The 26,186-nt window shown below is 41.1% G+C and overlaps 2 protein-coding genes across 3 annotated transcripts in view; one reads left to right on the plus strand and one right to left on the minus strand.

Moving 5' to 3' along the window:
* The window catches only part of CDC73 (cell division cycle 73), a 196,007-nt gene that overhangs the window by 76,798 nt on the left and 93,023 nt on the right, over positions 1 to 26,186 (plus strand). The gene's annotated exons all lie outside the window — the stretch shown is intronic.
* LOC143928063 (beta-1,3-galactosyltransferase 2) lies at positions 13,425 to 17,709 on the minus strand. Its single transcript, XM_077452674.1, has 2 exons — positions 17,143 to 17,709; positions 13,425 to 15,100 (listed from the first exon to the last, which is right to left on the minus strand). Exon 2 carries the CDS (start codon positions 14,961 to 14,963, stop codon positions 13,698 to 13,700), a length of 1,266 nt encoding a protein of 421 aa, XP_077308800.1. The 5' UTR covers positions 14,964 to 15,100; positions 17,143 to 17,709; the 3' UTR covers positions 13,425 to 13,697.

Raw genomic sequence — 26,186 nt, forward strand, 5'->3', positions numbered from 1 at the left:
TTAGGTCAAGTTATGCTTTAAAAGCCATGTTCACCTTTACATGCAGAATTTCACTTATAAATAGAAGCATTTTTCTTTTAATGTCATTCCTGGCCCAGAAATCCCAATGTGCGCATTTCTTGCTTACCTCATCTATAAAGCTCTGAACTTTCATCTGTCTGGATGTTAAATGTGTTTTTGTTTTTTATTGTTTTTATTCCATCTCTTTCAGTAGATCATATCCCACCATGCACTTCCTTGCTGCATCACAAAAGAGGGAATGATGGGGTGTGTTCACCTGTCTGGACCACACCTCCCTCATTACTGTAAAACCCATCTAGTTTCCACCCATTGTCTGTGCAGTCCGATTGTACAGTCTCCTTAAATATGCCATCATTTGTTGTGCAAGGGCCTGACTGATTTGATGCAAATGAAATGTGTTGTTCAGGTGGGTCCTCTTCTGGTAAATCTAAAGGAAATTGTACAATCAGATTGCTTAGTGTATGGCCATCTTTATATTAGTTTGTAAGATGACAGAGTGGACAGACGCTCAGCTGTCAGGCCCATTCACAGGCCTACACAATTACTATTGTCTTCCAATTTCAGTAAATGGCCACGTGTCTTTAACTACTTGCCACACCAGATCATTCCAAGTACTCGTTATTTATCACCACCCTTTGGACCCGCCTATGTAGTCCGCTTTCAATCCAGGTACTCGCCCTATGGTCCATGCCGACAGACCTCAGTTTCTAAAACCTGTTTAAAAAAAAAAGTTTGTGGGGAACTATATCAAATTGCCTTTGCAAAATCCATATACACCACATCCACATGCCATTCTTTATCTTGATGGTAGCTCACTTCTTCATAAAACGTTAATAGATTGGTCTGGCAAGAACGGTTCTGCATGAATCGCCATGGACTACCATTTTCTTTATTAAAATCTTGCATATATTCCCTTATGATCCCCCTACAATAGCATGCAGGCTATTGATGTTCGGCTAACTGGCCTGTAGTTCCCAGGGATATATTGCTGCCGTTTTTTTAAATATTGGTACCATCCATAAAAATTAGGAACAATGGTCTAGCCATCACCTGCGTTTCATAAGGACGCTTGGGTCGGCTGTTATGCCGGAGGAGCGGGAGGAGACGTCTCCACCCCCCACCCTCGCTGCTCTTACCGGGGCTTCTGTTCATTCGGGAGCACCAATCGCACATCCAATGCCTCCGGCGGCTGGGGAGGGACTGGAATGAAGCCGTAAGCGGCTTCATTCCAGTCTCCTAATTGTAAACACGGAAGTGACGTCATGACAATGCCAATGGCGCCAGATTTAAAAATATATACGGTATTCAGAATCGCCGAAAATGGCCATCTGAATACTTTGAAGTGTAAAGGAGGGATCGGGGGGTCTAAAAGACCCCGATCCCGCCATAAAGAGTACCTGGCACCACCTATTACTGTCACACAGCAAAGAAAACGCATACGGAAGTCGCGCCCGCATATGTAAACAGTGTGCAACTCACACATGTGAGATCATTGCGATCGTGAGAGCGAGAGCAATAATTCTAGCACTAGACCTCCTCTAACTAACTTTAACTCTAACCTGGTAACCGGATTTTTTTTTTTTTAAAACGTCACCCATTGAGATTTTTAGGTACCGTAGATTGTCGTCATTCCACGAGTGCATGCAATTATAAAGTGTGACATGTTTGGTATCTATATGGCTTAATTTTTTTTAAAATTCATGAGTGTGTCCTCTTTCCCAGTGTGCGTGTGCGTGTGCGTGTGCGTGTGTGTGTGTGTGTGTACACACACACACACACACACACACTAGTGATGTTTTTCAGCCTTGCCAAATATGTAACATCTTATGTTCCCACGTGCGTTTTTTTGGGGGCATTTTCTGAGCGTTTTCGCTTATCACGCATATGGCAGCCCATTCACTAAAATAAGGAGGTAGGCCAGAAGCTCTTCTTAGTGCCCACAGAAGAATTGGACAACACACACTCTATAGCCGTCAAGCAAGAACATAGTGTACAGTGCTTCTTTATGTGAAGTGATCCTTGGTACTGTGATACTCAACAGGGCTCCCATCCCAATTTTATAGTGAGAGATTGTTACATGTTTTAGTGATCTCAATTGCAAATTTGCTTTGAGGCTGCCAAAGGAGATGAATGCATTATGCAGCCAGGAGGTTCTCAGGACTTATTGGGTTTTACAATACCAAGTAACTCTTCACACAGGAGGTATGTTGCAGCCCCTATACAGTCTAGTGACTGCTTTATGATTGCAATTGTCTTCAATTATCACTGCAGTTTAAGAAGCTATTTTTAAATTAATGTTATACTAGTTGGCTTTTTGTAAATATTCTGTGTCATTTATGCATTTCTAAATATTTGATATGTAAATGTATGTATGTATATATGCACACACATACAGCAGATATAAAATATCAGGTTTCTGTAATGTAAAAAAAGAAACAAAGATGAATTGTTTCATAACTTTTTCCACCTTTTTTAATGTGACCTATAAACTGTATAACTCAATTGAACGGAAATATTTTAGGTGGAGGGAAGTAAAAACAAAAAAAATTTGAATATGGTTGCATAAGTGTGCACACCCTTAACCACTTGAGCCCCGGAAGATTTGGCTGCTGAATGCCCGGGCCATTTTTTGCGATTCGGCACTGCGCCAATTTTATCTGATAATTGCGCGGTTGTGCGACGATGTACCCAAACAAAATTGATGCCCCCCCCCACAAATGGCTTTCTTTTGGTGGTATTTGATCAACTCTGCGGTTTTTATATTTTGCGCTTTAAACCAAAAAAAGCGTAAATGAAAAAAGAAAAACACAATTTTGTACTTTTTTTTTTTTTTTTTTTGCTGTAATATCCCCATTTTTATTTTATTTTTCCCAGTTTTTATATATATATATATATATATATATATATATATATATATATATATATATATATATATATATATATATATATATATATATATATATATGTGTATGTATATATATATATATATATATATGTATATATATGTATATATGTATGTGTGTATGTTTGCGCAAAGGTTGTAGCATCTACAAAATGGGGAATAAATTTATAGCCTTTTTTTTTTTTATTGTGACATGGTGGACACTTGACACATTTTTGGGACCATTGGCATTTATACCGATCAGTGCTATACAAATGCACTGATTACTGTTAAAATGTCACTAGCCGGGGAGGGGTTAACTAGGGGGCAATCAAGGGGTTAACTGTGTTCCCTGTTTGTGTTTCTAACTTTAGGGGGAGGGGACTGACTTAGCGGAAGTGATGGATCGTGGTTCCTAGCTAATAGTAAGACCCCTTTCACACCGAGGGTGTTTTGCAGGCATTAAAGCATTCAAAATAGCGCCTGCAATCCGCCCTTAAACTGCCGCTCCATTGTCTCCAGTGTGAAAGCCTGAGGGCTTTGACACTGGAGCGGTGCACTGGCAGGACGTTAGGAAAAGTCCTGCCAGCAGCTTCTTTGGAGTGGTGAAGGAGCGGTGTTTACCACTCCTCCACTGCTGCTCCCCACTGAAATTAATGGTGCAGCGCTGCAATACCGCTGGCAAAACGCCACTATTGTGGGTGGTTTTAACCCTTTCTCGGCGGCTAGTGGGGGTAAAAGTGACCCGCTAGCGGCCTAAATGCGCTGCAAATCCAACGGTAAAACGCAGCTAAAAATAGCGGCACTTTACCGCCGATGCTATGGGCGGCTTGGTGTGAAAGCCGTCTAAGTCACGATCTGTCACGCAGAACAGGGATTTGTGTGTTTACAAACGCTCGTGGCTGGTGGTCATCACGACCATCTGCCACGAGCCTTGGCACCCCCACTGTGCAGCGGACAGCCTGCTATTCCGATCCCGCGAGCCGGCGTATAGCTACGCCGGCTCGCAGGACTGTGCCGTCCTGCCGCAGTAAAATGACGGTGGCTGGTCGTCAAGCAGTTAGACTCATACTTAAAAAGACTTCAAAGTATTAGCTTATCAGCATGGCACATCTTGACTTCTTCTTCTTTGGAATAACACTCCAAATCTGTCAGATTGCGAGGTCATCTCCTGTGCAAGCCCCCACCCCAGTCTGTGGGGTGGTTTTTAGCTGGACCATTCCAAAACTTTAATCTGGTGATGTCATTCCTTTGTTGTGGATGTATGCTTTGGGTCGTTGTCATGCTGAAAGATGAAGTTCCTCATGTTCAGCTTTCTAGCACAAGCCTGAAGGTTTTGTGCCAATAATGACTGGTATTTGGAACGGCTCAGAATTCCTTCTACCTTGACTAAGGTCCCTGTTTCAGCTGACAAAAAACAGACCCAAAGCATGATGCTGCCACCACCATGCTTCACTGTGGGTATGATGTTCTTTTAGTGATGTGCATTGTTTTTGTACCAAACATATCCTGGAATTATGGCCAAAAAATGCAACCTTGGTTTCATCAGACCAGAACAGATTTTCTTACATGCTTTTGGGAGACTTCAGATGTGTGTTGGCAAAATTTAGCCAGGCTTGGCTGTTTTCCTTCGGAAGAAAAGGCTTCCGTCTTGCCACTCTACCCCATAGCCCAGACATATGAACAATATGGGAGATTGTTGTCCCATGTACCACACAGCAAGTACTTGTCAGATATTCCTGCTGCTCCTTTAATGTTGCTGTAGGCCTCTTGGCAGCCTGGCCAGTTTTCTTCTCTTCTTTTCATTAATTTTGGAGGGACGTCCAGTTCTTGGCAATGTCACTGTTGTGCCATATTTTCTTCACTTGATGACTGTTTTCACTGTGTTCCATGGTATATCTAATGCCTTGGAAATTCTTGTGTACCCTTCTTCTGACCTATCTTTTAACAATAAGATCTCTGATGCTTTGGGAGCTCTCTGCGGACCATGGCTTTTTCTGTAGGATGAGTCTAACTGAAGTTAGAAAAGGCCTACTAGAACAGCTAAACTTTTATTTGGGGTTAATCAGAGGCACGGTAAATGATGGCAGTTGTGTACTGACTGCTATTTTAACATTAATTTGAATGTGATTGCTTAATTCTAAACACAGCTACATCCCCAGTTATAAGAGGGTGTGCACACTTATGCAACCACATTATTTTAGTTTTCTATATTTATACACGTACACACACTCACCGGCCACTTTATTAGGTACACTTTGCTAGTACAGGGTTGGACCCCCTTTTGCCTTCAGAACTGCCTTAATTTCTCATGGAATAGATAAAACAAGGTGTCAGAAGCATGCCTCGAAAATTTTACTCCATATTGACATGATGGCATCACACAGTTGCTGCAGATTTGTCGGTTGCACATCCATGATGCGAATCTCTTGTTCTACCACTTCCCAAAGGTGCTTTATTGGATAGAGATCTGGTGAAACTGGAGGCCATTGGAGTGCAGGGAACTCATTATGTACAAGAAACCAGTGGTGAGATGATTTGAGCCTTGTGACATGGTGCATTAGCTTGTTGGAAGTAGCCATCAGAAAATTGGTACATTGTAGTCAGAGATGGACGTGGTCCACAACAATACTCACGAAAGGCATGGCCTTTAAATTATTTTCCATTGGTACCCTGGGGCCCAAAGTGTGCCAATAAAATATCCCCCACACCATTACACCACCACCAACCTGAACCATTTATGCAACGCCAACTGGATCCATGCTTTCATGTTTACGCCATATTCTGACCCTACCATCTGGATGTTGCAGCTAAAATCAAGACTCGTCAGACCAGGAAATATTTGCCAATCTTCTATTGTCCAATTTTGGCGAGTCTGTGCAAGTTGTAGCCTCCATTTCCTGTTAGCTGACAGGAGTGGCATCCAATGTGGTCTTCTGCTGCTGTAGCCAATCTGCTTCATAGTTCGATGTGTTGTGCATTCAGAGATGGTATTCTGCAAATCTTGGTTGTAACGCGTGGTTATTTGAGTTAGTTGCCTTTCTATTATCTCAAACAATTCAGACATCAACAGGGCATTTTCTTCCACACAACTGCCGCTGACTGGATATTTTCAAATTTTTTGACCATTCATTATGAAAATCCCAGTAGATCAGCAGTTTTTGAAATACTGAGACCAGCCCATCTGGCATCAACAACCATGCCACGTTCAAAGTCACTTAAATCCCCTTTCTTCCCCATTCTGGTGCTCGGCAAGTCGTCTCGACTAAGTCTAGATGCCTAAATTAATTGAGCTGCTGCCATGTGATTAGTTGATTAGCAATTTGTGTTACCAAGCAATTGAACATGTGTACCCAATAAAGTGGCTGGTGAGTATATATATTCTGTGTGAGTGCTGCATTTTTAACATTCCGAGAGATTTCTATAGGTTAGATCAGGTTCCTGAGAGTGCAGAATTCTGAGGCACCTATTAGAAGTTTTTGGTTATTCATTTTTGGCTTTCTTGTAAAATTGAACCTGTCTTTGGCTACTTGAAAATGTAGAGAGCCACATTTTAAACAGCCATAACATTTACAGTAGTGTTTCCTACACAGAGGCAATGTGATGATATATCACTTTCTGCTCTCCGCTATATTCAGCAAAGTTTCTTCTGAACACGGCCTGCATTTTGCTATTTTAGTGTCCTCCCTGCCTAATGGAGCAGAGAGAACCTGCTAATTGGAGGAGAGCTTGGTCACAAGACTGTCACCTGATGGGTCTCCTCTCAAAAATATATGTATATTTTTTTGTTAATTTTATTTTTTTTAACTTATTCTGATTGTGCTCTGATTTCTTTGGAGTTCAGAATGCAACTCCAGAAGGCATAAATTGGGATCATAATGGTGAGTGAGAAGTGATAAATCCCATCCCGTAAACCTGAAGGTAATTGAATTGCACTGCAAAACAAAGCCAATAACTCTTGTGCTTAAAATCTTTAGATTGCTTTTAAATCTGTTTCCATTGTTCATTTTTCTGATATATTATGGGCATTATTTGAACCTTTAGGCCCCTTTCACACTGGGGCGGGAGCGGCGTGGGCGGTAAAGCGGCGCTATATTTAACGGCGGTATGTGGCCGATAGCGAGGCGGTTTTAACCCCCGCTAGTGGCCGAAAAAGGGTTAAAACCGCCCGCAAAGCGCCGCTTTGCCGGCAGTATAGCTGCGCTACCCCATTGATTTCATTGGGTAGGAGCGGTGAATACACCGCTCCTTCACTGCTCCAAAGGACTTTTTCACCATCCTGCTAGCACACTGCTCCAGTGTGAAATCCCTCCGGCTTTCACACTGCAGTGAAAGGGGCCAGGTTTTTTTCAGGCGCAATACAGGCGCCATTTTTAGCGCTGTAGCGCCTGAAAAGCGCCCCAGTGTGAAAGGGACCTTACTGGTACACCTATGGTATTTGTTCAATAATGAGCAGTGTTACATGTTTAAAAAAAACAGAAGCAGCCTTTGCGCTACTATGTGTAAACAATATGGATAAATATCAGAGATGATCACAAAAAAAGTGAAAAAATTACTAAAGTGCTATGATAAACTGCAATATAAGTGCCAAAAAATAGGCTTGCAGCAAAAGCTATAAGTTCACACAACAGCAAAAATAAATAACGTGCAATAGTAAAGTGTAATTTCAGTGCAACAAAGTACCATGAAATAGACCTGCAGCAAAATCTAGTAGTGTTCACAAAACGCCAAACAATGAATAAAAAGTGATCCTGCACAATGGTGCATAAACTTAAAATAATGTGTTAAGGTAATCATAAAAAATATATATTCAAAAATTAGTGAAAGTAAAAATAAGATAAATTGTTTAAAAAACACTTAATATATATCTGTGAGTGAAATGAATAAGTATGTTCATAAGGTGATAATAAGTCTTTAAAAAGTGTTTTTATAAGTTGCTTCCATATATAAATATCCTGCAGATGTTAATTAAATGGGTGAATATAGATGTCTAATCAAACAATAAGCTCATGGAACTCTCCTCTCCACTCCTTATGTCATTATAGACCTTGATCAAGGTCATCTGCTGATCTGAGAACTGTAGTGGGGACTATTAATGGCAACTATAATCACATGTTGTGTTACTCATTGTCTTCGACTTTGATGTCTCGTAGCAGTGACACCTATGCGGAAATCAGGAGATGGGGGGTCTCCTCTAGCCCCTCCCACTTCACATTCAGCTGACCTCTCGTCTCAGCCCCCCAGCCATGCCGTGGACTGAATGGGCGGCTGCGAAGAGGTTAAGTGGGTAGCCCTGGGCTCAAGAAACAGCCTAGCTGGGCAGCCACAGGTTCAAGGGACAGTCCTGGGGGGGGGGGGGGGGTCGCAAGAAGGCTGGGAGAGTGTAGCGGGCTTCAGGAACAGCCCAGGATTCGGTGATCCCTGGAAAATCATCATTGGTCCCCGAGGGAGTCCCGCCCCCAGCTGGAGGACCACTGGTTTAGAACCTTTCGTAACCACCTTAATTACACCTTGAAATCTGTTTTAATTCACTTATTTGAGACTCTCTACATCTGAGAGCCTCTGCTCTTGTGCACATCATTGGATCAAGATCGAGCTCTGGTAATTATTTTTGCAGTACAAATACTCCTGCAAATACCCATTATTGGCACTGATACTAGTATAGGGACAATCCTAATATCAAGTAAGTCTTAGATGGGCATCTTAGAAAACACAATATACAGGGTTATGGGAAATGGTAGAGACCAAAAGGATTACACACTGATACACCCACAGAGGTTAAACTGGATGGACTGATATTTTTGTTAAACCGTACAAGTTATGTAATGGTCCAATTCTGCCTCTGACTTTAGCTTGTATGCTGTCTTCTCTGGGAAAAGAAAACCGATAATAGAAGCCGTCTCTCTTCTCTTCCTTCCTGAGCAACTTACTGTGAGTTAAAGCTGGTTTCAGCTCTGACTTTAAACAGTCCCTTGGGGCCAAGCTGGCCCAAGTGACCCATTTTCTATCCTAACAGGTGTGCCCGCTGTGTGCGCCATATAAACAGTATATAGTCTTTCTAGGACTTGCACTCTTAGCCCGCCTCCTAAAGCTATTGGATCTCCCTGATGTCAACATTCCCCACAGAATGAACTTGGTGGGTGTGCTCATACTGCCTTTTATCCTCCTAGTTGGAGGGCATGTCCTGCATTAAACTTTTATTCAAAACAGTCTGGGAACGCTCCCCTCCTAGCAGCATGCACACACAAATGCATGATGGTAAAATTGCTAGGAGAGCTGAGACTTTATTTTCACATGGGCATGCTTCTTTATGGAGCTTTGCATATATGTTGTAATACTTTGTATGATTTTACATCTTGTCTGGGCACACTGGCATACAGACTTTAACAGCTGTTGCAGATCAGGATTGTGGGAAATGATCTTTGGGCAACAGGTGGCTTAGGTTGTTCTGATCTATGAAACCAATACTTATTTACAGCTGAGCCATTGCTATGACTAGGAATTTATATAAAAACTCTGCGCTATACACATACATGAACAATAGCAGCCAGCACTACAATCTTAACAAGAATGATGTGAATGAATAAAGTGAACACAGTGCAGCGCTGAGGGTCGGGGTGACTTAGCTGCCTGACAAGTCGTATGCCGTTCTGGACAATGGAACCATTCTAATCGGAGCGACACAAGTTGCTCCGACTTAGAAAAAGGTTCCTGTATGACTTTGGGGGCAACTTGAGGCGACTTGCGTTGACTTCTATAGAGAAGTCATTTTGCAAGTCGCCGCAGCAGTCGTGTCCAGGTCGCTTGAGGCAGTCGCGCTGCAAGTCGTGCTACCTCCGTGTGAACCGACACTTAGAATCAAATGTTGAGTATTGACATATCAACATACTTTGATACACAATAATTTGTGATTGACATATACAACAAACTCTAACACCATCTGATGGTGTCTCTAAATAAAGTGCACTGTGCAAATTATAAAACAACATTGGTAGTATGGTCCCATTGTAGAACCGGTTGGTAGGTTTATGATTGACAACATCCATAAAATCCAAAAAATCCCACCCCTTGTTAGACCCCCTTTCACACCACACCGCCCACTGCGGCGGCTGTAAAATGCCGCTATTTTTAGCGGTGTTTTACCGCCGGATATGCGCCGCATTTCGGCCGCTAGCGGGGTGCAATAGCGGCGTTTTGCCGGTGGTATTACATCGCTGCCCCATTGATTTCAATGGGGAGCAGCGGTGGAGGAGCGGTAAACACACTGCGCCTTCACCGCTCCAAAGAAGCAGCTGGCAGGACTTTTTTAGACTTTTTTCCAATAGACCCCAGATCTCCATAAAGAGGACCTGTCATGGCCCATGCTGTCACAAGGGGGATGTTCTTCCCTTGTGATAGCAATAAAGTTAATCCCAAAAAAAGTTATAAAAAAAAATTCAAGCGCTCCGTCCCACCGTGCTTACGTGCAAATGCGGACGCATACATTACTTCCACATGCATCTGTAAACATTGATTGCACCACACGTGTGAGGTATTGTCGCGAATGTCGGAGCGAGTGCACAAATTCTAGCACCAGAACTCCTGTGTAACGTTAAACTGGTAACCTGTAAAGGCAATTAAAGTGTGGCCTATGTAGAATTTTAAATACCATTCCACAGGCAGACACAATTTTAAAGCATTTTTTTTATTTATTTTTTTAATTCATTACAATTATCTTTTTCCCCAAAAAATTGCATTTGAAGAAAAAAAAAACGCTGTGAAAATACCGTGTGACATAACAAATTGCAACAACTGCCATTTTTTTTTCTATAGTGCCTTTCGTTAAAAAAAAAAAAAAAAAATTGCATACTAGAACATTATGAAGGACTTACCTGAAAAGGAAGCCCTCCAGCGATGCTCTGTAGGGCAAGTTCATCTTCACCCAGTCTTCCTTCCAGGTTCGTCCGCTGCAGCCGTTTGACTGGCCCAAGCCACAGCCGAAACTCTTGCACGCATGCGTTCCTTCAGAGCGCAAGCGCCGGTGACGTCACCAGCTGCTGCTGGCTAGAATTTCTCCTGAACAGTGTATGTTTTTGGAGATATTCATTTTTACCTACAGGTAAGCCTTATTATAATCTTAGCTGTAGGTAAAAGTAATGAATGATGATTTACTACCACTAATGATAGTAATGGGTTTCTGCACTTTTTGGGAGCTCTCCCTATATAGGAAGATGAGCCGAGCACTGCACTTTGGTCCATTATTCCCACCAATTATTAGTTTTCAGTCTATAAAAAGAAAATGAAAACCTTATGTTTTAAATGTCTTCATTGATTTAAGAACAAAAAAGCAAATGGGCATGTGCTGCTATGAACTAGCAAAAATGAAACTGCAATAAACTAGCAATCGGGATGTTCTTTGAGGTGGTCGTGACTGAAGTTTTTTTTTTTTTCTCTCCAGAGTCACAGCCCCTACCCCCCCCTTTTTTTTTTTCTTCCAGCATGAGGTTCCCCCTTAAAGGGCCTTGTATAGATTGTGAGGGACCCCCACTCTTTATTTTTAATGACAGACTCCTTTGCTTACATTTTGCTGTTAGCTGGGAATCCCCAACTGGAAGGAACAGTCACTGGTTGTTAGGGTGCCTGTTCCCAGCAATCGGCATAATCATGCAGTGCTGGTACCTTTTTCAAAAATGTGCTATGCTGCATTAATGTGAATGAATACCATAGTGAATAATGTGCTTTCCATTGTCATGCGATGTGACACGAGCTGCATTGGAAATCGCACTGTTGGGAACCAGGCCTAAAACCTAGACACAGAAATAAAATATTTTGAAGCTTACCATTCATTAAATGTGGTAGTTAATATTCTTAGATGCGCTAGCAGATTTACATGGACTTGACTAACAAATTAAAGCTTAACTCCAGCTAACACTTTTTCAGCCGTTTTTTTTTTTTTTTTTTGTTTAGCTGTTACAGCAAGTTTTTTGATTGTGCATGTTTTTAATAAAAATGGACGTGGACACCCCAGAGATTTAAAGCTAATATCCCCATTGGCTTAAAGGCTGACATGTTGATACCAGAACAATACTCAAATTACCGAGCGCTTTATTCAGCTAGGCAGCACAGAAGACTTAATTATACTTTTTAGCCTTTCAGAGTAAGAATAGAGGTTTTTGTTGCATACATTTGCACATAAATTTCGAAGCCACACTGTCTTGTCAAGACTGCCCTGCAAAGCGTGACCCCTAATTCTAAATGATCTGAGCTTCTTACTTTAGAATTCAGGGGAGGGGCAGCTGCAGAAGTTAGGTACGGGAATAATTATAACTACCACTTGTTCTTTCACCTTCTTAATTCTCTCATCGGTTCATGAAGGTTTTTATTTTTTTCTGCTTTTCTCCATTTCTCATTGACCTTCTTTCTAGGTCTTGTGTTGGATCATGTCTTGTTAAATATCCTTTGCCAGGTTAAAGATTCAGAGTATTGTGACTGTATATTTAGCTATATACCCAGTTAAAGCAGTATTAAACTATTCCCCAAAAATGCAGCTTACCAATTCTTAAACATGGTGGCTGCAGTAGTTTTCTTTTTCAGGCTTTGTCACGTTTTTTTTGCACCCAGCTATCCAGCCAGTGACAGATTTCCTGTCGTAGGGTGTCTCCAGTCTGGATGGAGGAGTAACAGAGACCCCATCAGAGATGAGAGATGGTTGCATTGTTCTGTTTCATAGTAGTTGCCACTGATATTCCTCCCAATGCCTTGCATAGGCTTAACAGTAGGGGACATTTCAAGTTATTTTACATACAAATCCTTGGGACCTATTTTGTAATATATTTTTCAACCAAATTAGGCAGATCATATACTTCATTGTGTTGTCTAGAGATCCACTGTAAACCAATTGAAAGTAAGACTTTAATAGTTCCTGAGTTTAATTCAAGTTAACATCCCAAATTTTGTTTACATTAGAGCACGAGAGATGTGCATAGAAATCAAAAGCTGACACAAGATCTCTACTTTTGAATTTTTATTTTGCACTGAAGCCGTTAGAAACATCTTTGAAATGCTAACATGTTTTGGACGAAGTCTTCCTTGTAGCATGATGGTATGAGGAAGGCTTAGGCTGAAACGCGTTAGCATTTCAAGGATGTTGTAACTGCTTCAGCGGTTGTACTAGGTGAAAAGATATATTAGGCTAAAGATGTGTGAACACCTATATTTTGTTATCTACTTCTAAATTATGTTACAGAAGTTAGACTTTGAGTTGTTCATGTCAAATATGTACCCGGTGATGATTAAATAAATGTCCCACACCCAAGCGTGTGATCATGCATGAAATTAAATCCTCATTTTGACATTCTTTAAAGATCCTGTTTTGTAAAAAGTGACTACGTACATTACCTAGATTTCCCTTACAAATGTTCATAGAATTTAGATTTTATGAAATATTGCAGTTTCTCTCTCCCTCTCCATAGTAGTTTTTTGCCCCATAATAAAAGTTGTCTAGAATAGAACATTGTATTATAAAAAGGACCACAAATCTTGCTTTGTATTTGTATTAAAAATGTGTTCTTTTGTATTTTATTGGCACATAAAATATCAGGTATACCACAGAAGTGTGCATGCTTCTTATTGCACAGAATAAACACACATTTTTTTTTCTCCCCCCACAGTTTTCTTTTCATCTGTTTTCCCATATAGGTTTATATACTCTTAAAAATAAAAAAATAATTTTTCACTCCATTTAAATTTTAGTTAAGGTTGTCACTGCCCATGCGTTCTTAATTCCAGTTTCCATTTTTCCCTAGACATTTTGTCCTTAGTGCATTTTACGGTGCCGATACCTACTGGCTTTTTCCTTGGCTGCGTTGGCACAAGCATTGTGCTTATTCTGTTGTAAATGATTCCAGTATTTGATCAATTCACCAGGCTGGAACTGATGAGAGGTAATTAGATGGCTATATTTACAGCTAGAATATGAAACTCTCCAGTGATTGAATACAAATTCATTTGGTGGGGGTATAGGGTCAATGCGCAGCTTGGCTAGACAGATACCAACATACACATCCTCTAAATGTAATCGTCTAATACTCAAGGAGACCTTGAATATTTTTTCTGCTAGATCTCCAGAGAAAACATACCCAGTTCCAGAACAAAACACAGGATAACGCTCACTTGGATACAAATCTGGTGACATGTACCACTTGCTGTCTTTGTTACGGTTGGGTGCATAGCCTCTCATTAAATACCCTGTAAAATAGTTGGTTCTTGGTGGTTGGTCTGGCTTCAGTAGTTTGTTTATCAAGTATTCTGTATTAACAAACATGTCACTGTCTGTCTTCATGACATATGGGACATGGGGGCAGTATGTTGCTACCCAGTTCATACCCATAAGTGTCTTAATGGTGAGATTGTAATAAGTGTCTAAGTATTCCTGCTGGATGATATCGTGATACTGCCTACTTTCATCCACTATGGCCTGTTCAATTAACCCATTTAACTTGGTGTGTAAACCCAGAAGAAACAACCTTACAATCTGGATTCCTGGTGCAAGACTTTCATTTCCCCAGGTCTGCCTAATCGCCTGTCGAGCTTCAATTTGTCTTGGTTCTGCAGCTATGAGGAGTATTAAGAAGGGCTTTTTCTCCTGACATTTCTCTGGCTCATTAATAATATATTTGTAATGGTATACATTTTGTCGACCCCAGCCCTTTTCACTGTAAACACTGCCATTGGTGCTTAAAGTATTCTCCAGACCGGTAACACCTTGTTGTTGTGGCTCTGTGTTACTTAGGTTAAAAGTGGTATGAGGCTTCCATGTTTGTGGAATGGCATCCTTCCAGATATTCCTTAGTGAGCTGTTGGTTTCAGTTTTGGTTGCTTTGAATCCACGGATCGAATGCGTCACTGGATTTTCTTTTAGTCCAATTCTGCCAGTGAATGAATTGTGATGGTTACAGAACAGCAATGTGGCGAACAGAAACACCAGTGATAAAAGCCCTGTGAGATGGGTGCGAAAAAGTGACCTTTTACTATTCCAGGTCATTTTGCCAAGACAGCAATGACGTCTCCTCCACTGAAGCATGCTTTTGAAATCCCAGTGCAGTTATACTGCATCTGCACTAATTTTCAGTTTATCAATCCCAACCCAGTAATAGGGCAGTCTATATCTCAGTGACTTTCTTCATTTTTCGGTGTTCTGTGAACCATTTCCTATACGTTCTGTAGAAACAAAGAAATAGATTGTAAAGATCCATAAAAGTTTAAGTCATCAATTTTATAAGGTTAATTAAAAAATCTCTAGTTTCTTACTCCCAGGTTTGGCTACACATCTTTTATATTTTCATAAATGGTGGAATAGTGGTCGGGGAACTTGTCATGTACAGGTTTCGGAATTGTAATTTGGAGCCACGTTACATTAGTCGCAGTACACTGCTTAGCTAGTTTCCCATAGACAGCGACCGGCTTAAAGTCAATGAAAACATTCAATTGTCAGAATGTATTTTCAGGGCTAGTAACTTCCTTGTCAAGTCTTGTAATAATGGCATTTTAAATTTGGAAACCATTAGCTTGATGCCTAAAACAGGTGCAATAGTTAAAAAATTGTTTAAAAAAAGTTTAAAAAATAGGGGAAATGAATAGGATTTAAAGCAAATAGATCGTTTTAAAGGCATCATAAATGCATCTCATTTCAATTGATTCCTCTAGATGGAGCTAGAGTGGCATGTGTTTCATACATCTATCTCTGCATCAGGTCAATCTGTTTTTAGAGTGAATTCTGTTAACCACAGTCTGGAAGTAACTACTCGAAACACAAAGTCCACGCTGTGTGAACATCTTCAACCATTACCAATGTATTTCCTGTGTGTGTGTGTATATATTATACATGTTCAGTTTAAGGTGCTCCATCATTTTACAAAAGTTATTATGGTATTGTACCAAATAAAGCTTTTTCCATAGTCCTGGCATGTTCTTTAATCTGAACCTGCAAGAAAGATTTAATGAACTGCAGGCAAGTTTCCCCCTATCATAAAACTGGTAGTATTTAATACAGTGTTATCTTTGGATATGGATGGGGCCTCTTTCTAACTAGTGAAAAGAGTCAGAGTAATAAAGATGCGATAGCTTTTCAGAAGCATTAAAACACTTGGATAGTTTTCACAGTCTCAGATGTTTCCATTTGTTGTAATAACTTTTATTTTTTGTGAACAATTTCTTTCTTCACATATACCCAAAAGTGTGACACGAGAGTGTGTGTGTATGTGTATATGTATGTGTATGTATGTATGTATATTATAAAAAAAAAATTTTTTTTTTAATTAAATCATAAAACTAACCTGCTGTACCTTACATGCTAATTTTATTATTTTAATTGCTCTTCTTGAGAAAATGCAAGTCCTGTAGGTCTTCTCTTAAGGAATCCTAAAACTGAAATTGTATTTTATATTGCTTGAATGTTGGTTGAATCAGCTAAGCATTTGTCTGTTGCTACACTCAGTGGCATGAAATAGGCCATGCAGAATAAATGGGTTCCTTTTAACAATCTGCAAGTCTTGAAATACACTTATTCATGGTTGCCATGCAAGATATATAGATCTGCATCAGAATGTTTTATTTTTTTTCCCTGACCAGCTTAACCTGTATTCCAAAATATCCCTCCCCAGCCTCTGAATGTTGTACCGTAAAACCATTTCCATTACCAGCTTGCAGTGCCCAGGGCAAAGTAAGCACATTTTATATTGGCCACACTTCCATGATTTATAGTGTCTTGAAAACATTAGGAACGAGTGCAGTTCCTGCAGTGTTTTACATGCAAAGAAAGCAGGATTTTTTTTTTCATCCTCAGAAGTGTCATTAGCAATGCTGTCGCTTACTGCTAATTGTATTAGTCAGAACAATAATTTTAGTCGCTAAGATGCAAATGTTTTTCAGTCCTTATTTCATTTTGGCATCTAATTTAATGATGCACTGATCTCAACAGCATGCTAGGTTCATCAGACAGGAGATTACTTCAGATAAGGATTAAATATGACCTACTTTGAAAGGGATTTATTTCATCTCATATTGCAGATTTTCTCCTCCCCTACCAGATTCTGTTATATTTTTGTAGCTGTCTTTTCACATTTAATATCATCCCATAAACAGCTGTGCTTAACAAACAACTAATTATTAAGGTTAATATTCCACTTTTACCCACCCCCCAAAAGCAATCCACAGAAAACATGGTTGACAATGGAATCCTTACAAACATCAGTTTAACATACCTGTGTTTTATTGAACAAATTCATTGTTGTAGGAATATACCTATTGAAAGATGGATAGTTTTGGCATGTCATCGCTTGGTCAAACGGATTGAGCAGAAACATGCGCACTTCAGTAATCTCTCTTCTGTGATTGCTTGTGCCTGCTGTCCGTCTGCTTGCAGCTTGCCCTTTCGCCTGCTCCAGTCCGGGGCATTGTGCTTATTCCTCTAGCAGAGAAATTCAAATTTCTCCAGCATTTTCCTCTGTGCACACCCAGATGGCTTCCCAGTCGCTTCTGCTGTAGTGAAATCTTTCACAGATCTCGCCCTTTGTCCCTAATGCAGCTTTCATCCATCTGTATCCATGCCAGCATTGCCAGATCTTTGTACCGTTGGAGAAAACACCATAAGAACATAGTAGCCGCGTTGAATTAAATAGTAGAGAGGATTTTCCTCTTTTGTTGTTGCTAGGCAGCTTGAGAAGAAGACGGAGCTTCTTTCAGGGGGGAGGGCTGTGGTCTAGAGAAGCAAGACAGCTTCCCAGGCTGCTTCTGCCTCTCTAGGAGGCAGTGGTTTATATGTGGGCTTTGACTTATGCTGTCTTCTGACAGAGCTGAATTTAACGTCACAGCCTCGATAACGATCACGTGACAAGTTTGCATTCATAGCTCCTGGTCTGGATGCAGCCAGCCCCTGTGCTTTCTACTTATGAGCATCATTAGAGACTGTTTGGAGTCTTGAATATATAAAGCAGTTGTGTTAACCTTTGCAGCATGATCTGCTTATGTATACTAAGAAATCAATGACTTGGGCATCTGCTTTTTTCTTAACTGGGAGAACAAAATGTATGCAGTGGTTTAAGTCCATTTATTATGCACTAAAGCTAATGGCTCTTCATTGTATCCTTGCGCTTATTAATGACTGTTGCAGTTTGCATGCCACATAATAATCATAAACACCTTTTCCATCTGTTGTGTACTTGCATTAACTGCTGCATTGTGTGTGTGTGTGTGTGTGTGTGTGTAAAATTATATATATAAATATTATATATAATTTTTTTTTTTTATATTAGTGTATGTATGTATGTAGATATAGAAATTATTTCTGGAGACTGGAATGTATGACATGTCCTTTGATCCCTAGAGTGTTTTTATTCTTTGAAATATTTTCTGGCTTATTGGTTTGACATTGTACAGTTGGCCACTAGAGTCAGGCTTGTTTTTATATATTATTTTTTTTTATTATTGCTCTTGCATCAGAAAATAAACAGTTGTTAGGTGTGTAAGCATTCAATACTTTTTTTATGTGTGTGTGTGTATAATATATATATCTCTATATATCTCTCTATATATATATATCTCTCTATATATATATATCTATCTCTATATATATATATATATATATATATATATATATATATATATATATATATATATAATATATCTCTATATATATATATATATATATATATATATATAATATATCTCTATATCGAGAGAGAGAGATATCTCTTTTAAAGGAGAGATATGCTTTGCCCTCTTTGGGCCTCTTTCACACAGGCGTACTTCAGCGTATATCCAAGCGAAGGACCATGTTTGCCTGTATGGGGATGTACAGGCAGCAACTGCACAGGCATGGCCACTGCTCCCAATTTGACATCTGTGTGGGTATCCCCCCCCCGAACACGCACTTTCTTCATTTGGGGGCACTCACATGGATGTTGAATTGGGACCAGCTGCTGTGTCTAGCTGCAACTGTATCAATAGACATGAATGGGACTGTGTGCATGCAGATGCACAGGATACCAGTGCATCTGGTGTGGGCAAACGTGCTTTGTTTAAAGTGGTTCAAAAGCTAAAGGTGTGTGTGTGTGTGTGTGTGTGTTTTTTTTCCTTTAATGCATTCTGTGCATGAAGGTAAAAAGAAAAACCTTGTGTGTGCAGTCTTCCCCTGCCCGCAGACTCCTTTTTAATACTGGCCTGAGCCCAATCTTGATCGAGTGGTGTGCACGAGAACAGCAGCTCTCTCCCTCCTGATTGGCTTAGACACAGCAGTGGGAGCCATTGGTTTCCACTATTGTAAATTGCAGCCAGTGAGGAAGGAGGGAGGTGGTGGGAATGAGCCCGGGAGGAAGCACACGCGAATACCCCCATAGCAAGCAGCTTTCTATGGGGACAGGAGGGAGGGGACAAGAGCATCAGTGGGGGACTTGAGGAGGATCAGGGCTTCTGTATGCAAAAGAATTGCACAGAGCAGGTAAGTATAACACATTTATTGTTGGGAAAAAAAAATGACCTCAGTTACACCCAATGTGAACAAGGCCTAAGTGCAGCCAAAGTCACAAACTGGAAAAAAATCAGCACAAGGGACATAGCTTAAGTAGGTTGTGTCCATTATGTTCATTCCACTTCTATTAGTGAAAATCTTCCTCTGTCAAACCAGCCCCCTCCCCTACACGGTCACAGCGACAATCTTAATAAAACTAAGGGGCTCTGACAGGCTGTCATCAAGGGAACCTGATGTTGACAGCCCCTTTTGCCCAGATCAGCATTCGTATCAACCGTACTACACTTTTTTTGTGGCCAATGAAGTTGTAGTGTCTGGCCGGGTATAGTCAGGCTCTTTTGAGCCTAGGACAGCCTGTTGTAGTAACCGCTGCTGCGCCAGTATATTATGGCTTGGAGGGGGTTAAGGACAGGGGAAGATTCTCAACAGAAGAGGAATTTACATGAGGCTTATACCGAATTGGAAGCTATGTCACTTGTCATTTTTTTTTTTTTGTTAATGATACAGCAGTAAACACGTTGGGTATGTATACCAGTGTCTTTTGCAGCCGTCTGATGCTGCCCTAAGCTACTTATCTTCCAGTGATGTGAAGGCTAACGGCATAAGTGATTTGCTTTCAGGAATTCTCCTCAGGACTGAAGCTCTTCAGTTTGAGGAGGAGCTGGGTCTGACATCTTCATGCAGTCCAGGATGGCCTCATCCTTTTGTTCATTAGAAAAACAGACCCAGAGTCTCTGGATCTTGACGTGTAAATGAATTGGTTATTGTTGATTTTACTAGGGAGGTATGAAACAATTCATGGATATTAAGATTCTTTACCAAAGTTAGCTCATAAGCAATATCATTTTTCATTTGATAAGGAAAGGGCCTTTTTAAATTTGGTCAAGTCTAATTTAGGCAGGTCTTGCATTATACAATTTTCTTATTCAATTACCTTTAGATTTACCTGCAACTATGTAGTGCAAGGGCCTGCCTGATTGCATACAAATTGAAAGTATTAAAGTACTGGGACTAGCACTGAAGCATGTTACCCCCTAAATAGGATGCAACATGTTTCATCACCAGTCTCTCTCCAGAAGGTCAACTTGGCCTTTAAAGTGAGTGCAGATGGATTAGAACACCTGTCAGGCTTTGTGTCCTGTTTACCATTGGCATTGAAAGTAAAAGAGAAAATCCCAAATTTTGTTGTCCCCAGGAAAATAAGAGGGAAAATCTTCCAATGGTGACCTGGGTGGCAGTGCTTGTGATGCAAGATGAATGTCAAGTTGATTTCCTTAGTAAGCCAGTTGATGCAACAGTTATGGGTTCTTAACCAGGGCTTTCAGGAAGCTAGGGCAAGGTAATGATATCCAGATGCAGTAACTCTGGGTCCTGAAGAAGTAACACAGAAATTGTAGAAGAGTCTTTTGAGGAACCAGGCTGGACTTGATACCAGTACCATCTGCCGGATGGATAGATAATCCCTGTTTCCCCCCCCCCCCCCAATGCCAAGAGATGGTCAATGCTGTGCAGCTGAGTTCATAAAACCTCCTCGAGCCCCATAAACAATGGCTGGGATTGTGGTTAAGCTGCAGTATGATTAGGAGTTATACAAGCTTGGTTTGTTTTCGTAGGCTAAACTACATGGGACCAGTCAGTCAGTGCTTTCCATTGTCTTATGGGATAGGCCTGTAGAAAGTGGCTTGTGTCCCCACAGTAGAGGCAGAGTACAGAACTTGCCTTGCCATCACCTATGCCATTCATTGGAGGCCAGGTAAGGCAACAAAAAGCTGGTCCACAGAAATTTAGTAGTCATGCTAGTGGGGTACCAGAAGTAGTAGTCACTGACAGTCTGGGGCCTCATAGCTACTGGTTTTATTTTAGATCTGTCTACCCTAGGTATCGGTCAATCTGATTAGTGAGACAAACCAAATATTCTAGAGAATATGTTTGGCTAGTTCCACCTTCAAAGTTGTGGAAAGGCCAAGGTGAAATGAAATAGCTGAGTGCTGCCTAAATCAAGTTAGTATCTATACTCAATCTAAAATACTAAATTCTAAAAACTACATAGTCTTCTGTTGGCCTTTGGCCCGGGCGCAGGTTACTAATCAGATTCTCTGCAGTCAAATGACATGGCAGTATAACAGTGCAAAAGTAGTAAAACGAGTCTCTGACCAAAGCAGGATGGTGCTTTTTAAGGAGGTATTGGGCCCATGACCGGGATCCCCCTGAAGCAGAGAAATGACAAATTTTAATTTAGTAACCTGAAATGAAAATGTTCTGGAGTGGAGTGAGAAGTAAGGATGACAGGGTTTCTTGAATGCTTGGAATTTCTTACAACCTACAGCCGAAGGGACCCTGGTTTCTGGGGAGGGGATTGAAGCAATTTATGCAAATGTTTTAGCTTCAGGAACAGACTTCGATCTGAAGAAGGGTAACTGCATTGTTAGAAAATGAATATGCCTTCTCAGTTTTGAAGTTTGAAGTTATCCTGAAGTCCTTTAACTGCCTGAGGCAATGTGGCAATCAGCTGGCAGAGGGTTTCTTGCAAAGAGGCCTTTCAGGCTCCGTCATTGACTGATTGACTGGTAGTGTCACCTACCTAATAGGATAGCAAAATGATGAGGGCAACCTCTCTTGTATTGCAAATGTCAAAAAATGTTGCTTGCAAGACCCTCTGGTGATTGTGACCAGAAAGGACCAGTAGAGTATGGGGAGGAGTGTCAGGCTGACAAAGTTGTCTGGACCAAGGGGAGAAACCATTAAATGGAAACTTTGCATTGACTGTAGGTTCAGGATGTTCTTTAACCAGATTAGTAGGCAGGCAGTAGGCATAGACATTTGAAGTAAACAGCTGGCTCTGTGAGTTGACCAGGGCAGGCACCTGGCCAGTATTATGGGACTAAGTCGCAGAGCAGGCCACAGTTGGCAATGAGCAGGCAAAAGACAAGTCAGGTGTAAGCTGGGTCAGGAATGAGACACAATGCAGATTAGGTTACAACCTGAAAGCTAGTAAGGTCATTCCTTAAATAGGCCATTTGGCGCACGTGCACTCTTGCTTGCACACCTGTGCCAGCCATGACTCTGTGTGCAGAGCTGCAAGCTAAAATGCGCAGGTGCCTGAATGAGCTAACAAGTATTCCCTGATGGTGACTCTCTTAGTGGACCCCCCCAAAGGTGAAATGCTCATTGTGTCTAGGAGCTAAAAAATGAGGTGAAATGCCTCTTTTCATATATGCAGTTACTCTGAAAAGCAATCTGTGAAGGGTTGCTTTTCATAGACCAGCTCAGCCGTCTGTTTTTACTGCCCTGTGGCTGCCCATGGGAAATGAGCCTCAGGGTATAGTTACGAAGGTACATTACCTCAAAGAGGAGGTACACGAAAAATGAAGTCAGCAGCTACAAATACTGCAGCTGCTGACTTTTAAAGCCTGTTTGACAAGTACAGAATCACAGTATATATAAAATATGCAAAGTGGTTGGAGGGAAGCTCCAGAATGGCAAAGATGATTTTTATTACAAATTCTGTGAGAAGACACAGTTCTTTAATACAGTGGTGTGAAAAAGTGTTTGCCCCCTTCCTCATTTCCTGTTCCTTTGCATGTTTGTCACACTTAAGTGTTTCGGAACATCAAACCAATTTAAACAATAGTCAAGGACAACACAAGTAAACACAATGCAATTTGTAAATGAAGGTGTTTATTATTAAAGGTGAAAAAAAAATCCAAACCATCATGGCCCTGTGTGAAAAAGTGATTTGCCCCCCTTGTTAAAACATACTATAACTGTGGTTGTCCACACCTGAGTTCAATTTCTCTAGCCACACCCAGGCCTGATTATTGCCACACCTGTTCACAATCAAGGCATCACTTAAATAGGAGCTGCTTGACACAGTAAGGTCCACCAGAAAATCTTTAAAAGCTACACATCATGCCGAGACCCAAAGAAATTCAGGAACAATTGAGAAAGAAAGTAATTGAGATCCATCAGTCTGGAAAGGGTTATAAAAGCCATTTCCAAAGCTTTGGGAATCCAGCGAACCACAGTGAGAGCCATTATCCACAAATGGCGAAGACATGGAACAGTGGTGAACCTTCCCAGGAGTGGCCGGCCGCCCAAAATTACCCCAAGAGCGCAGCGACGACTCATCCAAGAGGTCACAAAAGACCCCACAACAACGTCCAAGGAACTGCAGGCCTCACTTGCCTCAGTTAAGGTCAGCGTTCATGCCTCCACCATCAGGAAAAGACTGGGCAAAAATGGCCTGCATGGCAGAGTTCCAAGGAGAAAACCACTGCTGAGCAAAAAGAACATCAAAGCTCGTCTCAATTTCTCCACAACACATCTTGATGATCCCCAAGACTTTTGGGACAACATTCTGTGGACCGATGAGACAAAAGTGGAACTCTTTGGAAGGTGTGTGTCCAAGTATATCTGGCGTAGAAGGAACACTGCATTTCATAAAAAGAACATTATACCAACAGTAAAATATGGTGGTGGTAGTGTGATGGTCTGGGGCTGTTTTGCTGCTTCAGGACCTGGAAGACTTGCCGTGATAAAAGGAACTATGAATTCTGCTGTCTACCAAGAGATCCTGAAGGAGAATGTCCGACCATCTGTTCGTGTACTCAAGCTGAAACGAACTTGGGTTCTGCAGCAGGACAATGATCCTAAACACACCAGCAAGTCCACCACCGAATGGCTGAAGAAAAACAAAATGAAGACTTTGGCGTGACCTAGCCAAAGTCCTGACCTGAATTCTATTGAAATGTTGTGGTATGACCTTAAAAAGGCCGTTCATGCTCGAAAACCCTCTAATGTAACTGAATTAGGACAATTCTGCAAAGATGAGTGGGCCAAAATTCCTCCAGGACGCTGTAAAAGCCTCATTGCACGTTATCGCAAACGCTTGGTTGCAGTTGTTGCTGCTAAGGGTGGCCCAACCAGTTATTAGGTTTAGGGGGCAATCACTTTTTCACACAGGATTTTTTTTTTCACCTTTAATAATAAACACCTTCATTTACAAATTGCATTTTGTGTTTACTTGTGTTGTCCTTGACTATTGTTTAAATTGGTTTGATGTTCCGAAACACTTAAGTGTGACAAACATGCAAAGGAACAGGAAATGAGGAAGGGGGCAAACACTTTTTCACACCACTGTATATGAACACTTACCTGTCCAGGGAGCCCATGATGTTGGCACCCCAGCCGATCTTCAGATCAGCTGTCGGGTGAAGCCACTGCCATTCCTGGTAAGGGAATCCAGCAGTGAAGCCTTTCGACTTCACAGCGGGTTCCCTACTGAACATGTGTGAAGCGTGCTGTGCTTTCTAATTGGTCTGGTGGCAGATGGAGGAGCGGGCTGAACTTACAAGAGACCGGGCAGCGGCCCCTTCTCCCGGAAATGGAGAACTGTACCTGTGTCGGCTGAGAGTGCTGATCGGGAGTCGTTTGGCTGCTGGTTTTCCCACATGCACATCCGACAGAAGCCAACTTTTGTTGGACCGGCTGCCAAACATACAGGCCAAAAGTGTACTAGGCTTAAATATTCTCAAAACACTTGCTTCAACTGGTGGTGCTGGTGGATATATCACAAAGTAGAGCACCTGGTAACTGCATTTGTCTTTTTCTCCCAGTATAATGGCATTTACTGATTTATTTTATGGTCACATTAAGCCCCTTACTGGAGAAAAAAGTTAAAAATATATATATCCTTAGATATGACAATCGTATATTCGCATTTGGGGAATCTATCAGCAGAATTGATGGCATCACACAGTTCTTACAGACTTGTCCGATGTTTGTTTCAAACCTCCAGTCCTGGGTCATCCCAGAACACTTGTGTGGTGTGCATATAGTTTCTTGTACTACCCACCTGTACATCCAAGTGTAATAGCATCTGTTTTTTAAAATGTCAAGTGTTTCTGCTTTTAAGCCCCCTGTGGGCCACAATTTGTTCCTTGTGCACAGGAGTGGAACTTTTTTGTCCTTGGATGCCACAGCACCACATCTTGAAGCATTGGAATTTTTGGAGTGTTTTTATGCAGACTGTAGTTTTAAGACATTTTATTTGAACTTGTGCTTCAAACAATAGTATAGGCATATGTTACATAATGGGTATTTTTTGCACTTTAGAAAAGCTTGCTGAAGCTGCTTCCTGTAATTTTTATTCACATGCTACATGTACATTTTTACTTTTATTTAATTTTGTATTATAATCACTCAGTGTTGTCCTGTGTTCCTTGATGGACACATTCTTGCCCATGCGATTTTACACACGCCTATAAGAGTAGTACACTGGGCATAAAAAGAACACTGCATTGCCTGTGGGCAGTCCTAGCTGGTATGGAGCCCCCTCGCTGCTATAGGCAAGCCAGTTATTTCTGCCTAGTGTTTTATGCATGAGGACCTAGTTCCCTCTTGGAACCTTTAGTTCCATAGCTTTTTTTTTTTTTTTTTTCTTCTGGGAAGATCTTCAACAGCCAGGCTAGGCGACAGACTGGATAATATAGACAATTTGTCTCAAGATCTCCGGTCTACAGATTTCAACCTCCCTTCCCTCTTTTAACCCAGCTACTATAGAGGAAGTTACTAAACTTTTTTTTTTTTTTTTTTTTTTTTTTTCCTAATGCCCACCTAACCTCCTGCACCCTGTTCCTTCTCAAATACTACGGTCACCATCTGACTCTATCCTACACTCTTTAACTCAGATCTTCAACCTCTCACTCTCTACTGGCATCTTCCCCAACCCTCTAAAACATGCTCTTGTTAATGCCATACCAAAAAGGCCTCACTAGACCC

This window comes from Lithobates pipiens, unplaced genomic scaffold (genome assembly GCF_037356315.1).
Source record: "Lithobates pipiens isolate NorthernLeopardFrog02 unplaced genomic scaffold, aLitPip1_a1.2 Scaffold_23, whole genome shotgun sequence".
Taxonomy (NCBI): Eukaryota; Metazoa; Chordata; class Amphibia; order Anura; family Ranidae; genus Lithobates; species Lithobates pipiens.